The sequence below is a fragment of the Coffea eugenioides genome, chromosome 6, assembly GCF_003713205.1.
Source record: "Coffea eugenioides isolate CCC68of chromosome 6, Ceug_1.0, whole genome shotgun sequence".
Taxonomy (NCBI): Eukaryota; Viridiplantae; Streptophyta; class Magnoliopsida; order Gentianales; family Rubiaceae; genus Coffea; species Coffea eugenioides.
In genome coordinates, this window is record NC_040040.1 from 17,997,937 (window position 1) to 18,023,222 (window position 25,286).

At 39.2% G+C, this 25,286-nt stretch overlaps 2 protein-coding genes across 2 annotated transcripts; both read left to right on the forward strand.

Annotated features, from left to right (window-relative positions):
* LOC113773735 (ankyrin repeat domain-containing protein 50-like) lies at positions 1–3,161 on the forward strand. The gene is made up of 4 exons (XM_027318355.1): positions 1–722; positions 1,372–1,482; positions 1,973–2,451; positions 2,553–3,161. Exons 1-4 carry the CDS (start codon positions 206–208, stop codon positions 3,159–3,161), a joined length of 1,716 nt encoding a protein of 571 aa, XP_027174156.1. The 5' UTR covers positions 1–205.
* Positions 3,162–12,709: 9,548 nt separating this feature from the next.
* On the forward strand, positions 12,710–14,306 carry LOC113775499 (zeatin O-glucosyltransferase-like). The gene has a single exon (XM_027320406.1). It carries the CDS (start codon positions 12,733–12,735, stop codon positions 14,197–14,199), a length of 1,467 nt encoding a protein of 488 aa, XP_027176207.1. The 5' UTR covers positions 12,710–12,732; the 3' UTR covers positions 14,200–14,306.
* The last annotated feature ends 10,980 nt before the right edge of the window (positions 14,307–25,286 follow it).

Here is a 25,286-nt window from a genome sequence, read left to right on the forward strand (position 1 = left end):
AATCGTGGTAATCTTTTTAGTGTTTGTTAATGTCCACCTTTGGCACTAAAGCAATTCCTTGCTTGTCATTTCCTCCAAGCTTTTCTTTTGTTGAGTGGTACATTACCAATTTGGCATTTCGCATACACGAAATTCTGATGCTATATGTGGATGATTTACTTGATACAGCACTCTCATAAGAATTTTTTTCTGTGCCTGTCCAAAAATGGCAAGCTCAAGAATCAACGAGGATAGGAGCAACCGATCTGCTGCTTATAGAGCAGTCTTAGAGGGAAAAAAACAGTCAGTAGAAACCTTTCGCAGTTTCTGGAGGGAAGAAGGTGTGAAACCACTTGATAAACGTGGTGATACTGTTCTCCATTTTCTGGCCGTTTACGGAAATGTGGATGCCTTCAGATTACTTCTCCAGGATGGTCTTGTGACAATTGAAAATCTGAAGGCAAAGAATGTCAATGGCCACACTGCATTGCATGAAGCTGCAAGATTTGGCCACAAGGATGTTGCAGAGATCATGTTAAGGACAGAAAAGGATTTAGTGTCTGAGAGAAACAAACTGGGTGAAACCCCTCTTTTTGTGGCTGCTGCATGTGGGAAAAAGGAAGTTTTCTCACTTCTGGAAAAGTACATCGGTGATTGCATGATGAGGAGGAATGATGGATGCACAATCCTTCATGCTGCTGTAATTGGAGGATATTACAGTAAGCTTCTCTATCAAGTAAAATTTTGATTGTCTCTGCAAAAATAAAGTTTGTTGCTGAATTTGAACTCAATGCTTGTTCAGTTTATCAGATTATGCTATGCTATCTTATCTTTTATCTAGGTCTATGCTGGTGGAATATGATGTGGGATGGGATGTTGTTTGACGATTAATGTTAGTCCTTTTCAAGTTACTGCTTGCCTCCATGTTTCGCTCTATTGTATCAAACAGGTATTGGCAATCTGGCATTTTGGAAGTCAAGTATCTCTGATCTTTGCTGCACAAACGTAATGAAAAAGGAAAAACTGCTTTAACATCTTCTGGCTGCAAAACAGAGTCGCTTCAAGAGTGGTTTCTGCCTACACGCTCAACGATCTTGGTAGGAATGCCCTCATTCCTCTGCATATTTACTCGGGCTATAATCTATTGGTGTAGGTGCTGTATTATTACCCGCATGCAAGTTGCAACATAATTCTTTTCAAGTACTTAAGTACTCTACCCGCATAGCTGATTGGGCAAATTGACAATAATCATTGGGCTGAATGTGATATGATTTTGAAGTCAATGCAGATCCTACCATTTTATCTGCCACCTGGTTTTTTCGAGGAAGCAGGCTTTAAATGCCCTCAAAATTTTGAAAGAGTGATACTATCATTTCGTTGTGTTGCTGGCAGGTATTCCGGTCTTGAACAAGGAATCGCAACCTGTCAGCAGTGCAGAAGAACCAAGCAATTCAGCTTCCATTCATAAATTGGACAGATCTTCTTCTGTCAATTATATATTCGGTAAAGCATCTTCTTGCATCTACTACATATGCACTCATGCTAGTGATGATAGAATATGTTGATAAAATTTTGTTTTCCCAAATTCTTCTTTTGAGAGTTGAAGCATAGTCTAGCCTACCTTCGTAGTTACAAGAAGGTCTTATTTCCTTTGAGTAAATTAGTTTCTTTATCACGCCTAATGTAAGAATTTAGCATGTAAGAATTTAGTTTTCCAGTGGTATTAAGCTGGGCCTGCATGCTCTCTTCAATTTCCTTTTACTTCACATATCTTTTATTCGTCGGCAAGCTGTAGAAAAAATGTGTAAACAAGCAATTGCAAGTCTAGAAATTCATTTCGGCCAATTGAACCTCCTCAAACTGTTTCTTTTTAAGAACCGAATAGATTGGTGCCAAAATAATAGATGCTAAAAATAACAAAAAAGCCTAGGACATGTAATGGATCTTGAAGTACTCATTAATGGCTTACCCAATTTGATGTATTTGCCTATAGGTTGTCCTTGGCTTAAAGAAATTGATGATGCAAAGCAAAGCCATGCAGTTGCACTAATGCTTGCAGAAAGGTTAATCAGAAGAGAAGATTGGAGCCACTATGTGCATACAGAGGACAAAGATCATGAAGGCAGCCAGTTCGGGATATCATCAGAAAAGAAAAATAGTATGCCAGATCCACTAATACAAGCAACGAGACTGGGCATCATTGAGGTAGTTCAGGAAATCCTCCGTGTCTACCCTGAAGCTGCATATACCTTCGATGGAAAAGGAAGGAATATACTGCAAATTGCAGTGGAGGAGAAAAAATGGTTCTTGTACGACTACTTGATGACTAGTAGTACTAACATGGACATGATGCTAAGTGATATTGATCACGAAGGAAATAGCATTATACATCTCGCAGCACGCCTGGAATCCCCTCCCAGCACTCCCCCTGGAGTTTTTCAGCAAATGATGTGGGAATTCCTCTGGTTTAAGGTACCAAATTAAATTAATACCAGTATTGCATTGCCTGTTGTATATTGTTTTATTTTCTTTTCCGGATATTTGCAACTTATGATTGATCTTTGGCTCAACAGCGGGTTCAATATGACTGTTATCCATATCTCTGGGAACTACAAAATTTTGATGGGAAGACAGCAAAACAATTATTCGAGACGAAACATGCAAGCCTACGTGAAAGTGCTGAGAAAACTGTGAAAGAATTGGCCAACGCTGTGTTGATTGTGTCTGTCCTCATTGGTACCATAAACTTTGCTGCAATTTTTACTGTACCTGGAGGTTTCGATCAAACGACTGGAGAGGCCATTTTTCTCAAGAACCGGCCCTGGGAATTCGGCTTGTTGATGTTCTACTTAGCTGCAGGGCTGTTCTCCGCTCTGTTCACCATGGGGCCTCTGCTTGTGATCATCTTTATGCGATTCGAAACTGAGGATTTTTATGTTTCCCTGCCCTTCTACTATGTGACGGTCGTCATTGCCTTCTTCAACTCTGCGGTCTTCACAATCGCAGCAGCTGGTCAAGCATTACTAGTGCAGAAAGTCGTGATTACCGACGACAGGCTCCTCGTGGTGGTGATCTTCTTTATCTCTTGTCTGTTGGCCCTTGTTGGCCCTTGTGCTCATGGACACATCATATCTGATATTCGACTATGTGTATTACCAAATTCGTTATTGCCTTTGTTATAGAGGGCTAGAATCCTAAGCACTGCCCTTGCTTATTCATGTCAATTTCGTGCAGACTGAAAAAGTTTGAGCAAGTTTGTGAGGAACTTTTGCATGTCATCTTTTGATTTAGGTGAATTTCATATGGGAAAAAAGCCCAGTAAAGAATGTAACGATAAACATCTTCATGAATAAAAGCTGAAATCTAACTCGAATACCACCATAAAGAATTTTGATATTCATCTTGAAAACCAATTAGCAATAAATTGACTAACTCAGGATCTTAATAAAAGAAAAAAAACTCAAAATCTTCTAAATTCGACTAAAAGTTCTTGGGAAGCCAGTGCCTTTGCATCTGTCAAAGGTCAATATGTTTTAAAGTTTACTGTTATGCTATTCTAAATTTGATAATCAATTTGTGCAGCAGTTCTCAAAGCCTTTAAAGAACAAAATTTCCTTTTAAAATATTTAACAAATCACTTTCTTTAAAGAATTTTACCAAAAGAAAAATAGACGCAAACAAGAAAGCTCAGCTCCTTTCTATTGAAGTAACTTGCATCAAGTGCATTGCAAAGTCAACCGCAAAATGCAAGCCAAAAAAAAAAAAAGAATAAATCACTAGTGACCTCCCCTGACTTTGCAGTGTTTGCACATTATTGCATGACTGTCTAACATTTTAAAATATCCACGTAATTTCCTGTGATTTTATGTAAAGTGGATATTTAATTATTACTATATAAAACGTATGATGAGTCTTAGCAGTAGAAAGTGTAAGTATAAGCATATTTTGATTTTAGTTTTTGTTATGCCTAAATTACCCTCATGTCTTTTAATTAGAATTATTGCATTTCAATCATAATAAAAAAATGAAAAGTTTTAATAAATTACATCTCAAAAATGTTGGTAATTAAAATTAAAAACTATCCACTTACAACTTGATAGGGTGTTAATTGTTAGTAATTTTATTGTTAATTTTCCCTTTTATCCTTGCCAAATATTGTTTTAATTATTAATATTTACTTATATTTGGTATTGGACCCAATTTTAGGGAGTGAAGCAGAAAACTACAAAAAAGGAGGGACTTTCTGAAGATAATTGAGACTTCAAATAAGCCACAGACCTGGCCCACATGGTGATATACGCGGACTGCATTTCTTTTTTGCGGATTAGGAGTATCTTGGAGTGTTGAAGTGTTTGACTATCAAGAGGAAACTAAAGAAAGAAGGACTTCAGAGAACTTCACTTTATGTACACTCCTTTCTCAATTTGTGCGGGAACCACGGAGAGAAGAAAGGCATTAGTCATTTGAATTGAAAGGAAACAAACGTGCAAAGAGTTGTTTTTGTTCCTTATTCGTGGGGACCACTGGATAGATAGCTTGAGTCATTTCCTTTTGGCTATATAAGGACAATCGTAAGAAAGGCTACAGAGAGTTTTTTGAGGATAGTTTAGTTTTATTCTTTCTTGGTTCCTTTGATGGCCTGGACCTCAGTTAAATTACTTGGAGATTTTCTCATGAGGCGTGGCTAAGTTTTCCTAGTCGAAAGTCAATTTGAGGACTCGGTTTCGAACATCTGTGAGATCTAATTATTTTATTTATTTCTTTTATTTATTGGTATTTGTGCGTTTCCTGATTTAATTGCTTATACTTGTTATGTTATTTGAATGTCAAGGGCCCGATATTCGAATTAACCTAATGATCTAATGCCAAATTAATTAATTGAATCCGTAATTGTTCAATTGATTAATACCAGTGGCGACTAGCGTGATTGGTTTCATGTTAGGAAAACGTAAGATCTAACTTAAACAAATCCTCGTAGCGTGTTTGTTGGTTAGGATTGGGCTTTTCTAATTATTACTGCAATCGAGTAATTAAATCCTATGGTCGTACCTAGGGTTATTTCTTGATTAGAGAAATAGTTAACGGTCGTACCTTAACTATCGAGAAATTAAGGAAAGGCTGGTTGTTCATCGCGTGTATGGCAACTATAACCGATCTATTAAAAAGTAATTGAATTATCTTTGCGTCGATGATCGCTTGCAGAACCGGTCTGAAAAGTTTGTACCTTTGCTAAAGTCATATTTGGTTATTGATAATTTCTATTTATTTCCTATTAGTTGTTCATTAGTTAGTTAATTAGTTATTTTATATTGCTCCAAAAACCCACATCATACTCGGCGCCTCTAAAGAAATTAAATTATCCCCAATCCCTGTGGATTCGACCCTACTTACCGCTATATACAGAATTTGTATTTTATATTTTGTTTGAGCAGGTATTTATTATTGCACAGGCTCGACACCCTGTCAATTTTTGGCGCCGTTGCCGGGGACTGGTGCCTGATTAATTTTCTTCTTTTTGAGTTCATCTTGTTTTTATTTTTTTTATTTATTTTTCTCTTATTTTTTTAATATAGTTTATGGCTTCTAACACTCCGTATTTTGGTGATAGACTGGATTTTGTTTCCAGGGAAGGCAATGAGGCTAGTTTTTTTGCTAAGTTTGCATATTCAGAGGCACTAAACTCTATTGGAGAAAGAATGGCTGCTACAACCTGTAAAATTTGTTATGCCAGGGATCATTCAACTGGTATGTGCCCCGAATATCAAGATAATCTGAGTGTCCCACTCAATAATTATGGAGATTTTTCACCCTGGTCTCAAACGTGGTATAACCCTAATCCAAACGGGTATGATCAAGGATGGTGGGATAACTCCAGTTATAATTATACAACAGGGCCAATGAATTTTCAGCAGTATGAGTCTCAAGAATCATCATCTATGTCAGGTATGTCTCTTGAAGAAATAGTTGAATCAATAGCTACTAATACATACCGATTCCAACAGGAGACACAAATGAGAAATGAGATGATGAAGGATGCAATGAGTAATCTGGAAGATCAAATATGTCTATTGACATCCAGAATAAATCGATTGGCTTCTCAATTTGAAGAATTGCCCTCGAAAACCATTGTTGATTTTGAAGAAAATGAGAGTGCAATTTGCTTGACTAGTGATGAGGAGATGCAAGAGTGTCAAAATGAGAGATCTACAGATGCAGTTGAAAAAGAAGCCGAAAAGGAAGAAATGGAACCCCAACCGCAACCCATTCAAGTGAAAGAATCCAGTGAAGAATCATCAAATGTGGTGACACCACCTCCATTCCCTAACCCGCATTTTCTTAACTCTTACTCTATGATTTCTGTTAATGAGGTTGATTTTGTTATACCGGAAGTTTTTGAGTCTCATGGCAGGAATGAGTTAAGAGTAGCTATGGTCAAATATCTTGAACCGTTGAATGCTCTTGATGGAGGAGTGGATGAAGAATTGCGATCAATGCTTGATTATTTGGCGCCATCAACTAGTCCATGGAAGACCGTAGCTCGTGTGCTCAAAGATTACTCCATCTATGAGGGTTACCAGGATCACATTGAAGATGAAGCATTGAAGCGAGCCACAAGATTTTATCCTCCATGAACAAGACATAACAATGTCTAGCCAAAGACATTAAAGAAAGGCGCTTTTTGGGAGGCAACCCAATTGTTGATTTTGTTATTTTTGTGTTCAATTTCTTAAATATGTCGTTTCTCACTTGGGTACTAATCACTCTTGATGTTTCCTCACTATGACCAGAATAGGTAATCTTGGCGTGCCCACGCGAGGAGGGCACGCGTTAAGCGTCTAAATTCAAGTCTCATGGTCAGTGGACGTTTTACAATCTTGGCGTGCCCACGCGGTGTTTGACGACCCAAAAATGAATTCAAAAAAAAATTTAAAAATTCACATTGAAAAAAAAAATTCAAAAAAAAAAACATTTTTTTTCTTCTTCTTTTTTTTTCTTTTTCTTCAAAAATTCAGATTTTGAAAATTTAAATTCGGAAAAAAAATTTTTGAAAAAAACATTGAAAAAAAAACCCCCCCAAAAATATTTTATTCTCTTTTTTCTTTTCTTTTTTTCTTTTTTCTTTCCCTTTTCTTCCTCTTCTTCCCCGCTTCCTTCTCCCTCTTCTTTTCTTTTCTTCTTCGACCGAGACCCAAGCCACACGCCGCTCCACCTCACTCCACCTGCGCTCGACCACCCCAGATCCCCTCGCGTCCATCCACAAAGCTCGCGCGCCGCCAGTAGCTCTAGGCAGAAGTCGCAGCCACGCGACAGTCGAGCGCCGCCCATCTCCTCCTTAGCTGACCAGCACACGTCACCGCTAGCTCCCGCGCCTCGCACAGCTGCACGCCGCTGACCAGCTGCGCGCCGCGACCTCCCAGCTCGCTCCCACCTCTGCAGCAACCTCTTGCTTCATCGCACGACTTTTCCTTCCTCCCACGGCCTGCCCTAAACGCTGCCGTGCTGCCCTAAGCGCTCAGTCCCGCTGCCACCAACGGTGTCCGGTCCCTTCTTCCCTCTGTGGTTTACCAGTACCTTTTGCTTTTTAGTGTTTTTCTATTCACGGTGGGCAATGGCTTTTGTTTGATCGATATCTGGCCCCTTTTCTTGTGATTCTCTTTTGCTTTTGTTTGTCTGGATTACTTGTTGTTGATTGAATTTGGGCGCTCTTGCCATCGATCGATCATATTTGATTTAATTCTTCCTTGTGTGCCCACCAGTGGTACTGGTGGGGTCTTTTGACTATAATTGTTGCTTACATTTGGAGATGCTTGCTTGTTTGAAAATTCAAGTTCTTGTGATTAAGTTGTTGCTCCAATTCTGATATGCTGTTGCTAGAACTTTTGATTGGATTGAGTGTGCAATCAACTGTCCAATTGGTGGTAGTTGTTGCGATTTTGGGTAGAATTGTGTCTATTTGCTGAGAGTTGTTGATTTATTAAGACACTAGCACAGCTCCTAGTTTGTTCGACCTGCTGTTTTGATGCATTGTTGGGAGCTGTGCTCTGGTATGGTGGGGTACTTTCTGCGTCTGTTTGTTGAATTGGAAGGCTACTGTGTCCCTTCCTTTGCTTATTGCTGATCGATGGTGCCTAATTGACCTACTTGGGGTACTCTACCTCTTAAATTCAAGTCCTACATCTTTGGAGCAGTTGTTGCACTTTTGGACTGCATTAATTCTGAATTTGACTACATGGGGTCCATAAGTACTTATTGATTGCATTTGCTATAAGTGTTGGGGTCTGGTTTAATCTGTGGGAGATTGAATTGTGCATTTTGCTCATTGGGATGGCTTTAAAAATTGTTATTGCTTTGAATTTTCGGCTTCCATTATTTGTTGGCAATTGTAGTCTCTTGTTGCTTAGAGTGATATTTAGAGTTCATGGTGAAGCCACGAATGGCACCAGCTCCAGATGCGAGTTGAGAGACTAGAGACTCGGATGACCCACATTGACGTCACTATGCAGGTCTTGATCCACAATTTCCACCTGAACTGCCCCTGTTTTGATGACTTCAGGGAAGTACCGTTGCCCCTCTCCTTCCTTCTACTTTTACATTATCACATTGAGGGCAATGCGTGAATTAGGTGTGGGGGGAATCATTGTGGTGCTAGTAATTTTGTTTTTAGTTTCTAGAGTTTTTTGTTTTTCTTTATTTTTTTTTAGTTTGTTTTTGTCCATTTTTCGTTTATTTTCTTTTCTTTTTTCTGGTGGTCAGCTCTTCTATAACTACCAAGTTTTGATGCTGGATTGTTGCCTCTAATTCTGCTATTGCCAAGTTTTATTAATAAAAGGGTATTAAGTTAATGTGGTTGAGTTCACGAACATCTCTTTGGTGAATATCAATAATTGCTTAACTTTTCCAATTTTTGGTTAATTTTTCTAAGCAAAGGGAATGATTGTTGGCATTTTTCATGTGAATTGGTCCAGTTATTAATTTTAGTTCTCCATGTCTGGAAATTTGAGGCTGGCTGCTGTTATTCTTGTGTTGCTTTTAGATATCGTGCTATATGGTTGCAAATAAGAGTTGACTGTACTCCGCTAGTGGTTACTACTGAATAACCCGGGATCTTCACCTAAAGTGTTGATTTTCGCGTCAAAAGGTAGTAGTTGCTATGAGTGCGTGGTCCCGTAGTAATTGGAGCTGAGTAACCGGGCTCCTCCATCTAGCAAATGTTGAAGTTCGCGTCAAAAGACTCTAAGGGCTATAGACTAAGTCTTTTGTTACTCAAAAAAAACAAAAAAAAACAAAAATAAAAATAAAATAAAATAAAGATTGTGTTAATATGTGAATAAGTCAGCTTGCCGGTTTGTGATCTTAATGTCGAGATTTTGGTTAATAGTTGGACCATTTGCTAATAAATGTGAGCAACCATTCCTTTTTCTTAGATTAGTTTGCTTTAAATTGGAGGAGTTAGTGGTTAGGAAGCTAATCAGGGTGATTTTTCTTGGATCTTAACCTGTGATGCTTGATATATGTTTTTCTTGGTATCTTGGCAATACGGTAGTTGGAGCAATAGCCATTGTCAAATTTTGGTGTTCAATTGCTATTCTCATGCTTGAGGGCAAGCATGATTCAGGTGTGAGGGGAATTGATAGGGTGTTAATTGTTAGTAATTTTATTATCAATTTCCCCTTTGTCCTTGCCAAATATTGTTTTAATTAGTAATATTTACTTATATTTGGTATTTGGATCCAATTTCAGGGAGTGGAGCAGAAAAGTACAAAAAAGAGGGACTCTCTGGAATAAAATGGAAGACTTCTAAACACTTCACAAGCCTAGCCCACGTTGCTGAGAAGAAACGGATTCCCATCTCCCTTTTGGCTGACTAGGAGTCCTGCTACCAAGAGAAAAAGGAAATACAAGGAATCTGGCAAAGTTTCCTCTTTGTACCTGGACTCCCAATTCGTGGGGGACCACGGGAAAGCATTGAGTCATTTTTAGCTTTGGAAGGAAAGAAGCGTAGGGAGCTTTGGCAGTGCTTGTTCCTTATCCGGCGGGACCACGGAGAAAAGTTAGGCAATTGTTTTAGAATAGGGAACTTCGTTCTTTTGGTTTCGTCCAATTCTTTCGTTTATTTATTTGCCCTTTTTCCGTTTCTTCGGGGGACGACGAAGACATAGCTTGTTTTCAATAATTACTTCTGCACTTTTGCATGGGATTTCCTCGATGAAGATGAATTAAATCCCTTCGTCTAGTCGAGGAACAACGGAGGACTTGGTTCTACTAAATTTGTGAGATCGAATTGGTTTTTATTTATTTCCATTCTACTTTATGTTCATATGGTTGTTTTATTATTCGATTATCCAGGGCCCGGATTCTAGATTAATTCAATAACCTGAAGCCAATTAGGGTAGTTAAATCCGTAATTGTTTAATTATTCTAAACTGGTGGCAACTGGCATGATTGGGTTTGTATCAGGGAGATAGACAGGCTAACTTAAAGAGACCCTCGTAGCGTGTTGATTGGTTAGAATTGGGCTCTTCTAATTATTCGTGCAATTAGGGAATTGAACTTCTTTGGTCGTACCTAGGGTTGTTTCCTGATTAGAGAAATAGTCAACGGTCGTACCTTGGCTATCGACAAATTGAGAAAGAGTTGGTTGTTTATCGCGTGTATGACAACTATAACTAATTTATCAGATAGTAACTGGAATAATCCTTGCATCTGTGATCGAATTAAGTGAACCATCTCCGAAGTTGTCTCTTGGCTAGAGTTCGTCCATTATTATTTTTATTGTGATAATTAGTTATTTGAGTTGTAGTTATTTTATTTTATTTTAATTTATTCCAAGTAATTTAGTTACTCTCATTTTCAAAAACCCCCCATATCTGGAACTTGAGAAGAAATTAAATTATGCCCAGTCCCTGTAGATTCGACCCTGCTTACCGCTATATACAGAATTTGTATTTTATTTGAGCAAGTATTTATTATTGCATAGGCTCGACACCCTGTCAATCTTTGGCGCCGTTGCCGGGGATTGTAAATACAGAATTTTGATTGTAATCCTTCTAACCCTAAGATTGTCCTCCAAAAGTATTAGTAAAATTTTTTACAACTACCCTCAATATTTACACAATGAAACATTGAACTAAAATATATAATAGGATGTTATCTTTTTCCTTTCTTACATAAGTTATTTACTTAATATTGAAAATTTTTTAATGTTCAATTACGTGAATTACAAGTGAACGTAATAGTTATTTAATATTGTATTCTAATGCTTAATTTTAATTGCTATACCATTTTATACCATTAGAATAACCTGGCAAACGACAAATCATGAGCTATAACGTTGGTTATTGAACAAATTAGGGTGCTTGTATAATGAATAGATAGTGTTTTAAAAATCTACAAATCAATACATTGTAAGTTTAAACTAATATTATTGTACACCTAAACAAAGATCCTGGCTCTGCCTCTATCTTTAGAAGTTAAAGCTGATAAATATCAAAATTTTGAGAAATGGGATTTTTAGAAAACAAACAGGCACTTAAAGTGATGAACATGCTCTTTGGAGATGAAAACAGAGCTTGGCACGATAGTCCGCTAGCTGGACATTTTGTCTTTGTCCAACCAAAAACAATCAAACCTAATTTATCCAGCAAAAATGTAATTTGGCGGTTTTCAATTCATCAAAGAAACGTTACATCATTCAATCTTTATTGGATTCGAAATAAACAAGAAAAGTAATATTTTTTCATGTTTTATTGTCCTTGTATGGCTAAGTCGTCTATTGCGGGCTTCCACTGACCAAGCAATTTCCAATCTTGAAGATATCATTCTAACGGAACTTTCTAAAAAAAACTACTTCCACAGCCTTCTGGGCTTATTAGGTGCTTTGTCTTAAGATCAACGTTGAAAGAGGGATTAAAATATCTATTGCAGGAGTGGAATTCAACAAGAAATAATTGTCCAAACATATCATTCAAGGGGGCGAAATGCTTATTAGTATAGTTTAGGAGGTAAACTGCAACTGAATATATAGTTTGTGGGGGGTTTTTAGCATTTAACCCTTTTTTAAATTGATTGAAGAAGAATAGTCAGAATGAGTCCACTTTTCTTTGGGTTAAAAAACAGAAATTTTATTGACTTGCATTACGATCTAAGTCTGCTAGGTTATTCAAATAGAAAACACTATAGTCAACAGAATCTACATTAAACTAACAAGGACTTTTAGTGATATCTCAAGTTTGAAACCCCCGACTTAATTTAAAAAAAGGGCAAAATATAGAAAAGTCCCTTGAGATTAAGCGAACATACAGAAAACCCCCTCTAATTTTAAAACATACACTCCGGTATCTCTTGGTTTGAACTAATTTAAAAAACCTACGAAAATCATATGAATTAACAATTGGGTTTTATCTCACCAACTGTTATTTCGTTGGGTTTGGATTTTATCCCACCAACTGTTTATTGCTTATATATATTAGGATAATTGTGTCATTTCGTTCCCCTCCGTTAGTTTTGACGATTTCCATTGTTATTTCAAATCAGTTCAAATCATGAGAGGTTGAAATGTATGATTTGAAATCATAAGGGGCTTTATCATAGATTAACTTAATCACATAGGGCTTTTTTGTATTTTACCCTTTAAAAAAATTAAAAATAAAAGGACCCTATGGCTTTCATCATACACCTTATATAATCAAAGCAATTCTAACAAGCTGAGAAAATAGAGAGCTTTCTAACATTTCCAATTCCCAAACCTTTCCAATGGCCATAATTGAACATTCTACAGTCCACTGCCAAAACCAAAACCAAAACCAAAACCAAAGCCAAAATGGTAGTATTCAAGAAACTCATGAAGTAACTGTGGTCATGGTTCCCCTTCCAGCACAAGGCCATCTCAACCAGCTCCTCCATCTCTCCCGCCTCATCTCCTCCTATGATATACCCGTTCACTATGTTGGCACGGCCTCTCACAACCGCCAGGCAAAGGTTCGCGTCCACGGTTGGGATCCTCTTGCCACTTCCAACTTCCATTTCCACGAATTTTCCATCCCTTCTTATGAAACTCCTCCTCCCAACCCAAATGCCCCTACAAAATCTCCCACACAACTCATCCCAGCGTTCAACGCATCGATCAAACTCCGCGAGCCAGTTTACGCACTTCTGCAACAACTTTCTGGCACAACAAGAAGATTGGTAGTTATATATGACGATCTGATGCCATATGTCATCCAGGATGTGGGTTTAATCCTGAACGCAGAGGCCTACTGCTTTCAAAGCATCTCAGCCTTCACTGTATACGCATTTGTTTGGGAGCAAGAAGGAAAACCTGGAATATCCGAGCCTGAACTACTCAAACCACTCGAAGATCTTCCAACACTTGAAAGCTGCTTCCCCCAAGAGCTGATGGACTTTGTAAAATTGCAACATGATAACAAGCCAATTACCTCTGGCTCCCTGTTCAATACTTGTAGAGCTATAGAGGGTCCATACCTTGACCTCCTTGCAAAATCCGGAATAACTGACTCGGACAAGCAATGGGCTATTGGTCCATTCAATCCAGTAGAGATGAATGAACAGAAAAACTCGATGAAGAGACACTATTGCCTGGATTGGCTGGACAAACAAGCGCCAAACTCGGTCATTTTCATTTCCTTTGGTTCAACAACTTCAATATCAGATGAAGAAGCCGAGGAGATCGCAATTGGGCTAGACAAAAGCGGGCAAAAATTTATATGGGTACTGAGGGATGCAGACAAAGGAGATGTCTTCCAGGGAGAAGATAGGAGAGCTCAGTTGCCTGAAGGATTCGCAGAGAGAACTGAAGGAAGAGGAATAGTTGTGAGGGATTGGGCACCCCAACTGGAGATTCTTGGACATTCATCAACAGGTGGATTCATGAGCCATTGCGGATGGAACTCGTGCATAGAAAGCATTAGCATGGGAGTACCCGTGGCAGCATGGCCTATGCATTCTGACCAGCCCAGAAACGCGATACTACTGGAAAAGGTGCTCAAGGTTGGTCTAATAATAAGGGATTGGTCAAAGCAGAATGAACTTGTGACATCCATAACTGTTGAAAATGCTGTGAGAAGATTGATGGATTCAGCTGAAGGAGAAGAGATGAGGCAAAGAGCCAGTGAATTGAGCAAAGCTGTCAAAGGTTCTGTTATGGAAGGTGGTGTTAGTCGCTTGGAGATGGATTCTTTCATTGCTCATATCCGTAGGTAGACTTTCAGCTCATCCAAATCGTTAAGTTCTTCAATCAGCAGGAATTCTGAGTAATAAAATTGTAACTTATTAAGTTAAATCAATTGCAATGAAATTTTCAGTAAACTGCGGCTGACCAGCTTTCTAATAGTTTTAATTTCGATTAATCAGACACTGGCTCTTCTTGGTCAATACTCCTCACTTGTTCACCACATGATTCAAAATATAAAGAATCAAAAAAGCATCATCAGTCCTAGGTAGAAGCACTTTAATGTTTGTGTTTTGGCCTCCTCCTAGTCCTACGTACGTTGTTAATTTGATGAACTTTTTATTCCGTCATTATCTGGAAATTGTGATCCAACAAGTCAGGATGAACGAAATGCAGTCTTTAAAAAACCACATGCATCTAGTGGTCGTACAATTTGGTTTATTAAATTTGATAATGTTGTTTCATTGAAATTTCCTAGCTATTAAAAGATATAAATCCTATATCCGCATGAAGACTTTTATGTTGCCAAAAGGAATTTGGCTCTCTATCATTCATGAAAAGAAGTACCCCAAAAACCAACCAAATTGCCGTTTCTTACGCTGCAAGTTCTTAAGACTTTCGGTCTTCAACTTCTCGACATCTTTAGACGGTGGCAGAGCCACACGCATTCTGACCACTCCCTCAATAGAAACTGTAAAATAATCTGTAAAAAATTTAAAATTTTTTGTCTCGCTCTTGCTCCTTGTGAATTTTGATAGTATTCCTTCTAAACCTAAGATTGTCCCCCAAAAGTATTAAAATTTTTAAAACTACCTTCAATATTTTCACAATGAAACATTGAACAAAAATATATGATAGGATTTTATCTTTTTCCTTTCTTACATATGTTATTTACTTAATATTGAACTTTTTTTAATGTTAAATCACATGAATTACAAGTGAACCAAATATTCGTTTCATGGTTCGATTGCATACAAAATATTCACTTTCTACACGTATTAGAATTTAAATATTGTATTCTAATGCTTAATTTTAATTACTATACCATTTTATACGATTAGAATAACCTAGCAAACGAAAAATCACGAGCTATTGATTTTTTGTTCAATTTTTGTAACATTGGTTATTGAACAAATTAGCGTGCTTGTTGGTGGCTGTTAAACTAACAAAAATAAAATTTATATTAGACCTACTACCAAAACTGAATGAGTATAGTGGTGAGTAGGATCTTCTCCTCAGGGAACCGGTAGACTTATCACACACAAATAATTAGGGGGTTTTTGGAAGAGAGATAAAAGAAACAAATTAAAGATGTAAGGTCACTAACTAAACAATTGCAAGAAATGCAATAACTAAATAATGTAATAAACACTTAATTGACACAACCTAGTCAAGGAGATAATCGCGACACCAGTTCACGCAATTGATCATAGATACCTGAATTAATTCACACGTTCGCAAATAAATTGGTTAAAGCAATTCGACAACCGTCAAACCATCAATCTCTCCTTAATTATATGGTAGTCCAGAGAGGCTCTTAAACTACCCTCTTGTAAATTAAATAACCCTAGAAACACTCGAAGGATTTAATCTATTCACAGCTAGGAATCAGAGAGACCTAATTCTAGTTAACAAACACACATGCATGTTCATTTAAACTAGATTCATTATTCCTACGGTACCGATTAGACTGCTTGCGAGGCAATGAAATTGTCCCGTTCGCCACTAATTTAAGTCAATCAAGTGATACGCACCCTTGTCCTAATTGGCAGTATACTATTCAGACAATTGAACAACTGGCCATATTGATGCAATAAATCCAAACAATAATAGGTTGTTAAAACAAAGAATAATTAAATACCCACGAACGCGGAATTTAAACTAGAGAAAAATAATAAAAATGATCTCACAATTGTTCGTACACCGGGTTTTGATTACTCCTCAACTAGATAAAAGCACTTAGCCTGATCTCATGCCGATTATGCAATTTATTGCTTCAAAGTAATGTCGTTATTGAAGAAGTAAAAGGTACGGCAACTAGTCCTCCTCACGTACCGAAGGAAAAAACAAAAATCAAAGTGAACAGGATAAAATGTCAAAAGATAGAAGATGATTCCTAGTCTATTGTAGTCTTCCTTTTAAAGTCTTTACGCCGCCCTCCTCCTTGCCAAATCAGAGTTTGTTTCTATAAAGGATTGCTTCCTTATTTTCTCCCTTCAATTGTTGTCAAAAGTTCTCTCCTAAAAGGTTTCCTAATCCCACGTATCTTCCAGCATGTCTCCCAAGGATTGCGGCAGCATCCGGGGATGGTCCACGCGGTCCGTTTTTTTCACGCAACCCTGTGGTCTTTGGCGTAGGCACGCCCTAGAAGGATTGGTCTTCTGGAAATTCTCTTCTTTTTGCCACTTTTGACACCAATTGCCTGCAACAGACGCATATATCAATTATGAGCAGAAACTCATTACTCTGGACCATAAGTAGCCAAAATCAAGACCAAATATCAACGAATAAAGCGTATAATTATTTCACTATCAAATCCCCCCACACCAAAACAATGCTTGTCCCCAAGCATTTCAAAGCTCAGAGATTCAATCACAGTTACACACATGAAGCAGTCCAACACGTGAGCACAAGTATCCTATCCTCATAACAATGTTATCAAATTCAGAAATTGCAAGACTTAACCCTCTCTTATAGAGTGGTATATGATTACTCACCACACCGACATGAAACACAAAGGGTCACTCTCACCACACAATGAAATGATGTTACTATATACTTACTAATATATCACATTGCCACCACTGAAACCAACTCTAATGCAAAAATCAAAGAGTCTTGATGCGGGTTGTAATGGGGTTTAGGCACAGGTAGGATCAAATAGGTAATTTAGGCTCATTATGTCAAAAAAAATACCATTGACCCACTGCTTGACTTCCAATGTCCTTCTTTATTCCAATGATCTTTTCAAACATACCCATAAATTCCCCCAAAAAAAATGTAGCAGGTGCCAGCTCAACCAAGAATTTCACCCAACTATCTCAAGAGAACAAATATTGACATCAGCACTTCAGAGCTCTTTTTTCTTTTTTTTTTCTTTTTTTTCTCTTTTTTTCTTTTTTTTTTCTTTTGTGTTTCTTCCTTTCTTGGTGTGCTCTTTTTTTTCTCTTTCTCCCCCTTCTTTCTTTCTATTTTGTTTTCTTTTTTTTTTTTTTCGTTTCAAATATGCCAAACTACAAGGGGATATCGACACACTTGCTAACTTCAATTATTCCCCTTTCAACCCAATTCGAAATCAACCTGCATTGAAATCAAGGCATTCCTTTGACATGGGGTAGAAATAACAAGGGTCGAACACAAGAGGTTTAGGGGTGACAAAATGAGTTCTTAAACAAAGAAAAAGTCTAGGCTCAACCATGGTCAACTAGGGGAGATCTGATTAGGATTGGTCTTTAGAAAGTTAAAAACGATGAACCTAAGTGCCCTTGTCATTTTAATGCATCAAACTCAGGGATGTGATCTTGGCATGTACAACAAAGCAAGTTCTAAAACAATCAAATCATGTGTGATATCACTCAAAAAAAGAAAATGGAGCAGTTATCAATACAATGCTCATTGGCTCGACAGCTCACAACAGGACATTAATAGCCAAGCCTTGCAAATTTCCTCATTTAATTCCATTCTTAAGAAAATAAGACATTTATCCACATAAAATCACTACTCATGCTTGTAGAGTAATTGCAATCATCATCATAGCATCAAGTTCTAGAGATTTTCAACTGTAGCCAAACAAACTCATCATATATATATATATATATATATATATTTTGTTCCCTTTTCTGATTTTTTCAATTTTTTTTAAATTTTTTTCGCTATTTTTTCTATCAAACCTATAAAACTATCAACCTAAAGAGCTAGAACTACTCCCCCTCACACCAGAAATCTACATTGTTTTCAATGGAGTAAAAAAAAAGCAAAAATCAAAAGAAAGGGATTGAAGCTTCCCTGAAGGCCCACGAGGGCACGATAATACTATGGGGGTGGAGGGTGAGAAGGCTGAAAGCCAATGTGGGCGAAGAAGGCCGTCAGATTCTCTGTCTGAATGGTAGAATGGACCTGGAGGGCCGCAAGGCGGTCATCCAGATGCTCAACGTGGCAGCCCAATTCATGAATCAAGTCCCGCAGGGTACGGAACTCAGTGTCCCAAGGAGATGGAGTAGCGAGGATGAAGGACCCACCTGACCCTCCTCCGATGTCGGCGCAGTAGGGGGAACCCGCGGCTAGGGCACACCCTCTCTAGGAGGTATGAACTGATAAGCATCCCCCACTTTGCGAAGGACCCCCATCCGCTCCAGATTGCGCAGGTCCAAAGGCTCGAGCTCACAAGCCAATGTGAGCATATGCTCCTTATCAAGGTCGAGCACTCCCAAGCAGACGGCCAAATGAGTGATAAGGAAACCCATAATCAAGGGCTTATGACGCTTGCTGAGGATTGATTGCAACTGAGAGGCCACCTAGCAGCCAAAGTTGACCTGAACCTTATTACGAATGCACCAAAGGAAATAGAATTCAATTTTGGCGAGAGTGCCGGAGGAATCCTTCTGACCCGAGAAGTTATAGGCCAAAAATTGGTGAATGACCTTCAGCACCGAATCCTTGAGATATGAGACCTTAGACTGACTCGGGTCATAGAGTTGCTTGTCTGTGTACCACTCTCTCCATATTTCGATATAATTGCTTGCAAAAGGTTGGGTGTAGTCGCAAGCACTGTTGATATAAGTGCCGGAAGAGAAAGTGTCCTCACTTACAAACCCCAGGATCAGGTTGAACTCATTAATGGAATGCACCTGTGGGGTACCTCTGAGCCTATATTTGATAACCCCTGGGGAGTCTAAGGCTAGAGATCCGACTTCTCAAACTCGAAGGTAGCGTATAATTCATAGCAGAGCTCCTCGTAGGCGGAGTAGTCAATAACCAAAAACCGTTCCCAACTTATGGCAGAGAACAATTGCTCCACTTCCTGAGCAATATTCAACTGGTCTAAAGTTGAGGGATGTAAGCATTTGCATGGAGTGAACGGACGGACCACCAAGGAGTTCAACCGCTCCTTCTGTGCAGGGGTGAGGTCTTTCAGAGTTTCCTCCCATACCCAGGAGACAAGGTACTCCTAGACAGACCCAAACGGGACCTAGTAGGGAGTTTGGATCGGGCCTGCCTCCTAAGAGGGTTGGAACCCGATGCCACAGACGTAGTAGCTTTCTTTGGAGCCATATAGGGGCAAAAATGTCAAGGATAAATGCATAGAACTAACAAGAAAATACCAAATGGACACAAGGGACCACAAAGAGAAACACCTACAGTCAACAGTCAACAACAAGGGACGGTGTAGACACAAAGATGCCCTACTGGCGTTATTGTGGCAAATAAAGGTGAAAACATGCAGAGCCGAGATCCCAAAATGAAATCAACAATCAATGATAATCAACAAAGGGGTTAATCACCAAACCATGAGTACCAAACCTCAGACCCACCAGAACCCACAGGTGTCACCAAAACAGTTAAAAGCAATGAAAAGCAAATACGAGGTCCCCCCAATTTCGATCAACAATCAAATGTTTCCCAATAAAACCCATAACTATGTCAGCCCAACAACAAGTGGAACTTCAGCAGGAAAAAAAACATATATGAGTCACTAGTGGCAAAAAAAGAGAAGTAAATGTACTACTGAGCAACGCCGTAGGGAATGGGCACGGCGAGTGGAGACCGTGCGGCTAGCGGCGTTGGTGAAGTGTGGTGGCGCGAGGAGGCAGTGACGGCGGCGGGCGTGACGATTTGTGCGAGCAGCTGTCGCGCGACTATAGGTGGCGGCAGCGGCTTACCGGTACAGCGACGGTGATAGAGGCGTGGGGATGGGCGTCGACTGTGGGGATGGTACTCAGAAGCACCGCGAGAGGCGACACACAGCGGGGGCATGCCGTGAAAGTGTAAGTCTTCTGTTCATCATTATTTAAAAACGCCCATTGGCTTTGATACAAGGCGTGGACACACCTTGGAATCGAGAGTCTTCTGTCCCCGAAATTTGTGCCCCTAATTGACAGGGTGTCAAATCTGTGCAATAATAAATACCTGCTTAAATAAAATATAATTTTTGTAGATAGTGATAGGTAGGGTCGAATCCACAAGGATTGGGGATAATTCGTTTCTTCTAGAGTTCAAAGTATAGGGGGTTTTGAGATTAAATGCCAATTAAACAAATTAAATGCAGGAAGTAATTAATTCAAAGAAATAATTAAGAGAAGCTCTAGCCAAGGGTACACTTCAGAAATGGTTCATGCACTGATCATTGATGCAGAAATAATTCCAACATTTAGTAATAGATTAGTTATAGTTGTCATGCACGCGATAAACAACCAACCCTTCCTTAATTTCTCGATAACTAAGGTACGACCGTTAGCTATTTCTCTAACCCAAAAATAACCCTAGGTACGACCGTAGGATTTAATTCCTAAATTGCATTAATAATTAGAAAGGTCCAATCCTAACCAACAAACACGCTACGAGGGTTTGTTTAAGCTAGATCATATGCTCCCCTGACGTAAACCCAATTACGCCAGTTGCTACTGAGGTAGAGATAACGAACAATTACGGATTCAATTACCCCTATTTAGCAAAAATAGCTTATATGAATAATTAATTATTGCACACTAATCAATCATACACAAGGCCATAGCAATTAAAATCAAGGAACATATAAATACCAATAAAAGAAGAAAATAATTAAAACAGATTCGATCTCACAGTAATTATCGAACCAAATCGTCAATTGTCCCCTTGACTAGAAAATAAGAATTCAGTTCTTCATTGTTGAGGAAATTCCCAACATGATACTGTCGAAAGTCGGCGTGCGCCTCACAATGGGAAAGAAAAGAAAAGAAAAGAAAACTAAAACTATCCTAAAGACTAAGCATGACCAGCCTCCGTATGTCCGTCTCTTTTAAAAGCCAAAAGACTATTGACTTCATGCTATCCAGTGGTCCCCGCCGAATAAGGAGTCCAAGAGCCAAAGAATTGGAGCTCTGCCGAAATTCCTCCTTCTTTAGTTTCCTATTGCTAGTCAAGGACTCTCTCGTACAAGTCATCTACCTAATACTAAAGTCCACATATCAACAACCGAAAAAGGCTTCCTTGTAGTACCATATGGGGCCCGACTATTTGAAGTCTCAATTGTCTCTAGAAAATCCCTCATTTTGTGTAGTTTTCTACTCCACTTCCTGAAATTGAGTCCAATACCAAATATAAGTAAATATTAATAATTAAAATAATATTTGACAAGGATAAAGGGAAAAATTAACAATAAAATAACTAACAATTAACACCCTATCAATTCCCCCCACACCTAAATCATGCTTGCCCTCAAGCATGGGAACAGCAATTGAACACCAAAAATTCGACAATGGCTATTGCTCCAAGTACCGTATTGCCAAGGTACCCAAGAAAAAAAATATCAAGCATCACAGGTCAAGATCCAAAAAAATCACCCCGGTTAGCCTCTAAACCCCAACTCCTCCAATTTAAAGCAAACTAATCTAAGAAAAAAAGAATGGTTGCTCACATTTATCAGTAAATAGTCCAACTATTAATCCAAATCTCAACATTAACCCATAGATCGGTAAGCTGACTTTAGACACACACTTACACAACCTTCACCTTTTTTTATCACGCTTTTCTATTTTTCTCTCTCTTTTTTTTTTGCTATTTTTTTTTCTTTTTCAATAATAACAAAAGACTTAGTTTCTAGCCATTAGAGCCTTTTGACGCGAACTCCAACATTTGATAGATGGAGGAGCCCGGTTACTCAGCTCCAATTGCTACGGGACCACGCACTCATAGCAATTACTACCTTTTGACGCGAGAATCGACACTTTAGGTGAAGATCCCCGGTTACTCAGTAGTAATTACTAGCGGAGTACAGTCACCTCTTATTTACAATCATATAGCACAATAACATAAAAATAACAGCAGCCAGCCTCAAATTCCAAACATGGAGAACTAAAATTAATAATTGGACCAATTCACATGAAGAATGCCAACAATCATTCCCTATGCCTAGAAAAGTTAACCAAAAATTGGAAAAGTTAAGCAAGTATTGATATTCACCAAAGAGATGTTCCTGAACTCAACCACATCAACTTGATATCCTTTTATTACTAAAATTTGGCAATAGCAGAATTAGAGACAACAATCCAATATCAAAACTTGGTATTCATATAAAACTGATCACTAGAAAGAAAAAGAAAATAAAATAAACGAAAGATAGGCAAAAACTAACTAAAAATAAAGGGAAAATCCTCTAGAAACTAAAACTGGAAAAACTATCACCACAACTGATCCTCCCCCCACACCTAAATGACACATTGCCCTCAATGTGATAATTTAACAGCAAAAGTAAGCAAAAGAGCAACGGTACTTCTCTGAAGTCGTCAAAACAGGGGTGGGTCAGGCGGGAACTGAGGAACAAAACCCGCATGGTGCATAAGTGCTGCCAAATTCTGTGCCATGTTATGCTGGTTGATGTCAATGTGGGTCATCCGAGTCTCTAGTCTCTCAACTCGCATTTGGAGCTGGTGCCATTCGTGGCTATACCATGGACTCTAGATATCACTCTAAGCAACAATAGACTACAATTGCCAACAAATAATGGACGCCAGAAGTTCAAAACAATAACAATTTTAAAGCCAACCCAATGAACAAAATGCACCATTCAATCACCCACAGGTTATACGAATACCCCAACACTAATAACAATTGCAATCGATTAGCACCTATGGTCCAAACGTAGTCAAATTCAGAATCAAGACTGTCCAAAATGCAACAAGTGTGCCAAAGAGCTTAGTAAAAGAAACCAAAAGGATAAAATGCTCCTAAGTAAGGCAATTAGAGGTAACCACTTCAATAAGCAAATTTAAGCGTAACAGGCACCTCCCAATTTAACAAACAAATTACCCGCAATTAGACACACATTACAGCAAATTAGACACAATTGGACCCAAAATCGTAACAACTACCTCCAATTGGACAGTCAATTACCCAATTCAACCTGCCAAAATCAGTAATTAACCCAAGAAAATGCCCAAATGACCTCCTGCTTTATCCAAAACAACTCAATCACAGGTTGGACAGAAACGATTCAATCACAAATGCCCAGTAGTCGCAACTCGATCAATTGGTCAACCAATAACACAGGATTAACAAATGTTAAACAATTACCAACGCCAGTACCACTGGTAAACGCACAGGGACAAATTCCAGCAATTGAGGTTTCAGAGAGATACTAAACGAATGAAAAGCTACAATACCTCCACCTGTCAATTTTGACAGGTAGTGACGCGCGGCAAGGGGATAACGGAGATACGGGTGGCGGACGACGGTGGCAGGTGGTGCTTGATGGTAGCAGCGGCGCATGAGTGGAGGTAAGTGGAGAGGCTGAGGATGGCAGTCTCGCGGCTGTGGGCTCGCGAGACGGGGCGGACAACAGCGAAGGGTGGCTGAGCGGCGAAGTGGAGATGAGCTCGTTGTCGGCTGGACGAGCGCCGCTGCGGGAGAGGAAGAAGGAGCGCTGGCGGCGTTAGACATGGCAAGGCAGAGGAGAGATGGAGAGCTGGTGAAGGTTGCGCGAGCTGGTGGAGGCGCGTCGCAGGGAGATGGCAGACAGCAGCAGCGGCGGCGGAGCTGGACGTGCGGCAATAGAGGAAGAGCTGGGAGCTGCTGGTGGCGTTCGGCTTGGGTGGTGGCGGACAGTAGCAGCGGGTGATGGTCGCGCGAGGAGAAAGAGAGTGAGGTGGAGGGACGAGCGTGGTCGCGGCAGGAAGAGCTAGCTGGCGACCAACGTGCAAAGGAGAGCTTGTGGTGGTCTGTGAGGTGGAGCTTGGAGCTCGGAGGCGGCGGTGGAGCTGAGGCTGCTGCAGAGGTGGGAGCGAACTGGAGGGAGGCGCATCGTCTGAGAGAGCGGCGGTGCGATGGTCGCGCTTGGACGTGCGGCTGTGCGAGATTGCGGCAGGGAGAGAGAGCAGAGGGAGCAGGGGCGGCGGCGTTCACCAGGGAGGTGGGCGAAGAAGAAAGGAAAAGGGGAAGAGGGACAGTAGCGGGGAAGAAGGAAGAAAGAAAAAAAAAAGTTTTTGGGTTTTTTTTTCAATGTTTTTTTTTTTCAAAATTTTTTTTCCCGAATTTAAATTTTCAAAATCTGAATTTTTGAAGAAAAAGAAAAAAAAAAAGAAGAGAAAAAAAATGTTTTTTTTTTAATTTTTTTTTTCAATGTGAATTTAAAAAAAAAAATTTTTTGAATTCATTTTTGGGTCGTCAAACACCGCGTGGCACGCCAAAAATGTAAAACGTCCACTGACCATGAAATTTGAATTTAGACGCTTAATGCGTGCCCTGCTCGCGTGGGCACGCCAAGATTACCTGTTCTGATCATAGTGAGGAAACATCAAGAGTAATTAGTACCCAAATGAGAAATGACATATTTAAGAAATTGAACACAAAAATAACAAAATCAACAATTGGTTTGCCTTCCAAAAAGCGCCTTTCTTTAATGTCTTTGGCTAGACATGCTATGCTTGTTCACGGAGGATAAAATCTTGTAACTCGCTTCAATGCTTCATCTTCAATGTGATCCTGGTAACCCTCATAGATGGAGTAATCTTTGAGCACACGAGCTACGGTCTTCCATGAACTAGTTGATGGCGCCAAATAATCAAGCATTGATCGCAATTCTTCATCCACTCCTCCATCAAGAGCAGTCAACGGTTCAAGATATTTGACCATAGCTACTCTTAACTTATTTCTGCCATGAGACTCAAAAACTTCCGGTATAACAAAATCAATCTCATTAACAAAAATCATAGAGTAAGAGTTATGAAAATGCGGGTTAGGGAATGGAGGTGGTGTCACCACATTTGATGATTCTTCACTGGATTCTTTCACTTGAATGGGTTGCGGTTGGGGTTCCATTTCTTCCATTTCGACTTCTTTTTCAACTGCACCTGTAGATCTCTCATTTTGACACTCTTGCACCTCCTCATCACTAGTCAAGCAAATTGCACTCTCATTTTCTTCAAAA

Coding starts and splice junctions, on each gene's coding strand:
- LOC113773735 (XM_027318355.1), top strand. CDS start 206: ATGGCAAGCTCAAGAATCAACGAGGATAGGAGCAACCGATCTGCTGCT. Junction 723..1,371: donor GCTTCTCTATCAAGTAAAAT/TTTGATTGTCTC, acceptor TGTTGCTGGCAG/GTATTCCGGTCTTGAACAAG. Junction 1,483..1,972: donor TTCTGTCAATTATATATTCG/GTAAAGCATCTT, acceptor ATTTGCCTATAG/GTTGTCCTTGGCTTAAAGAA.
- LOC113775499 (XM_027320406.1), top strand. CDS start 12,733: ATGGCCATAATTGAACATTCTACAGTCCACTGCCAAAACCAAAACCAA.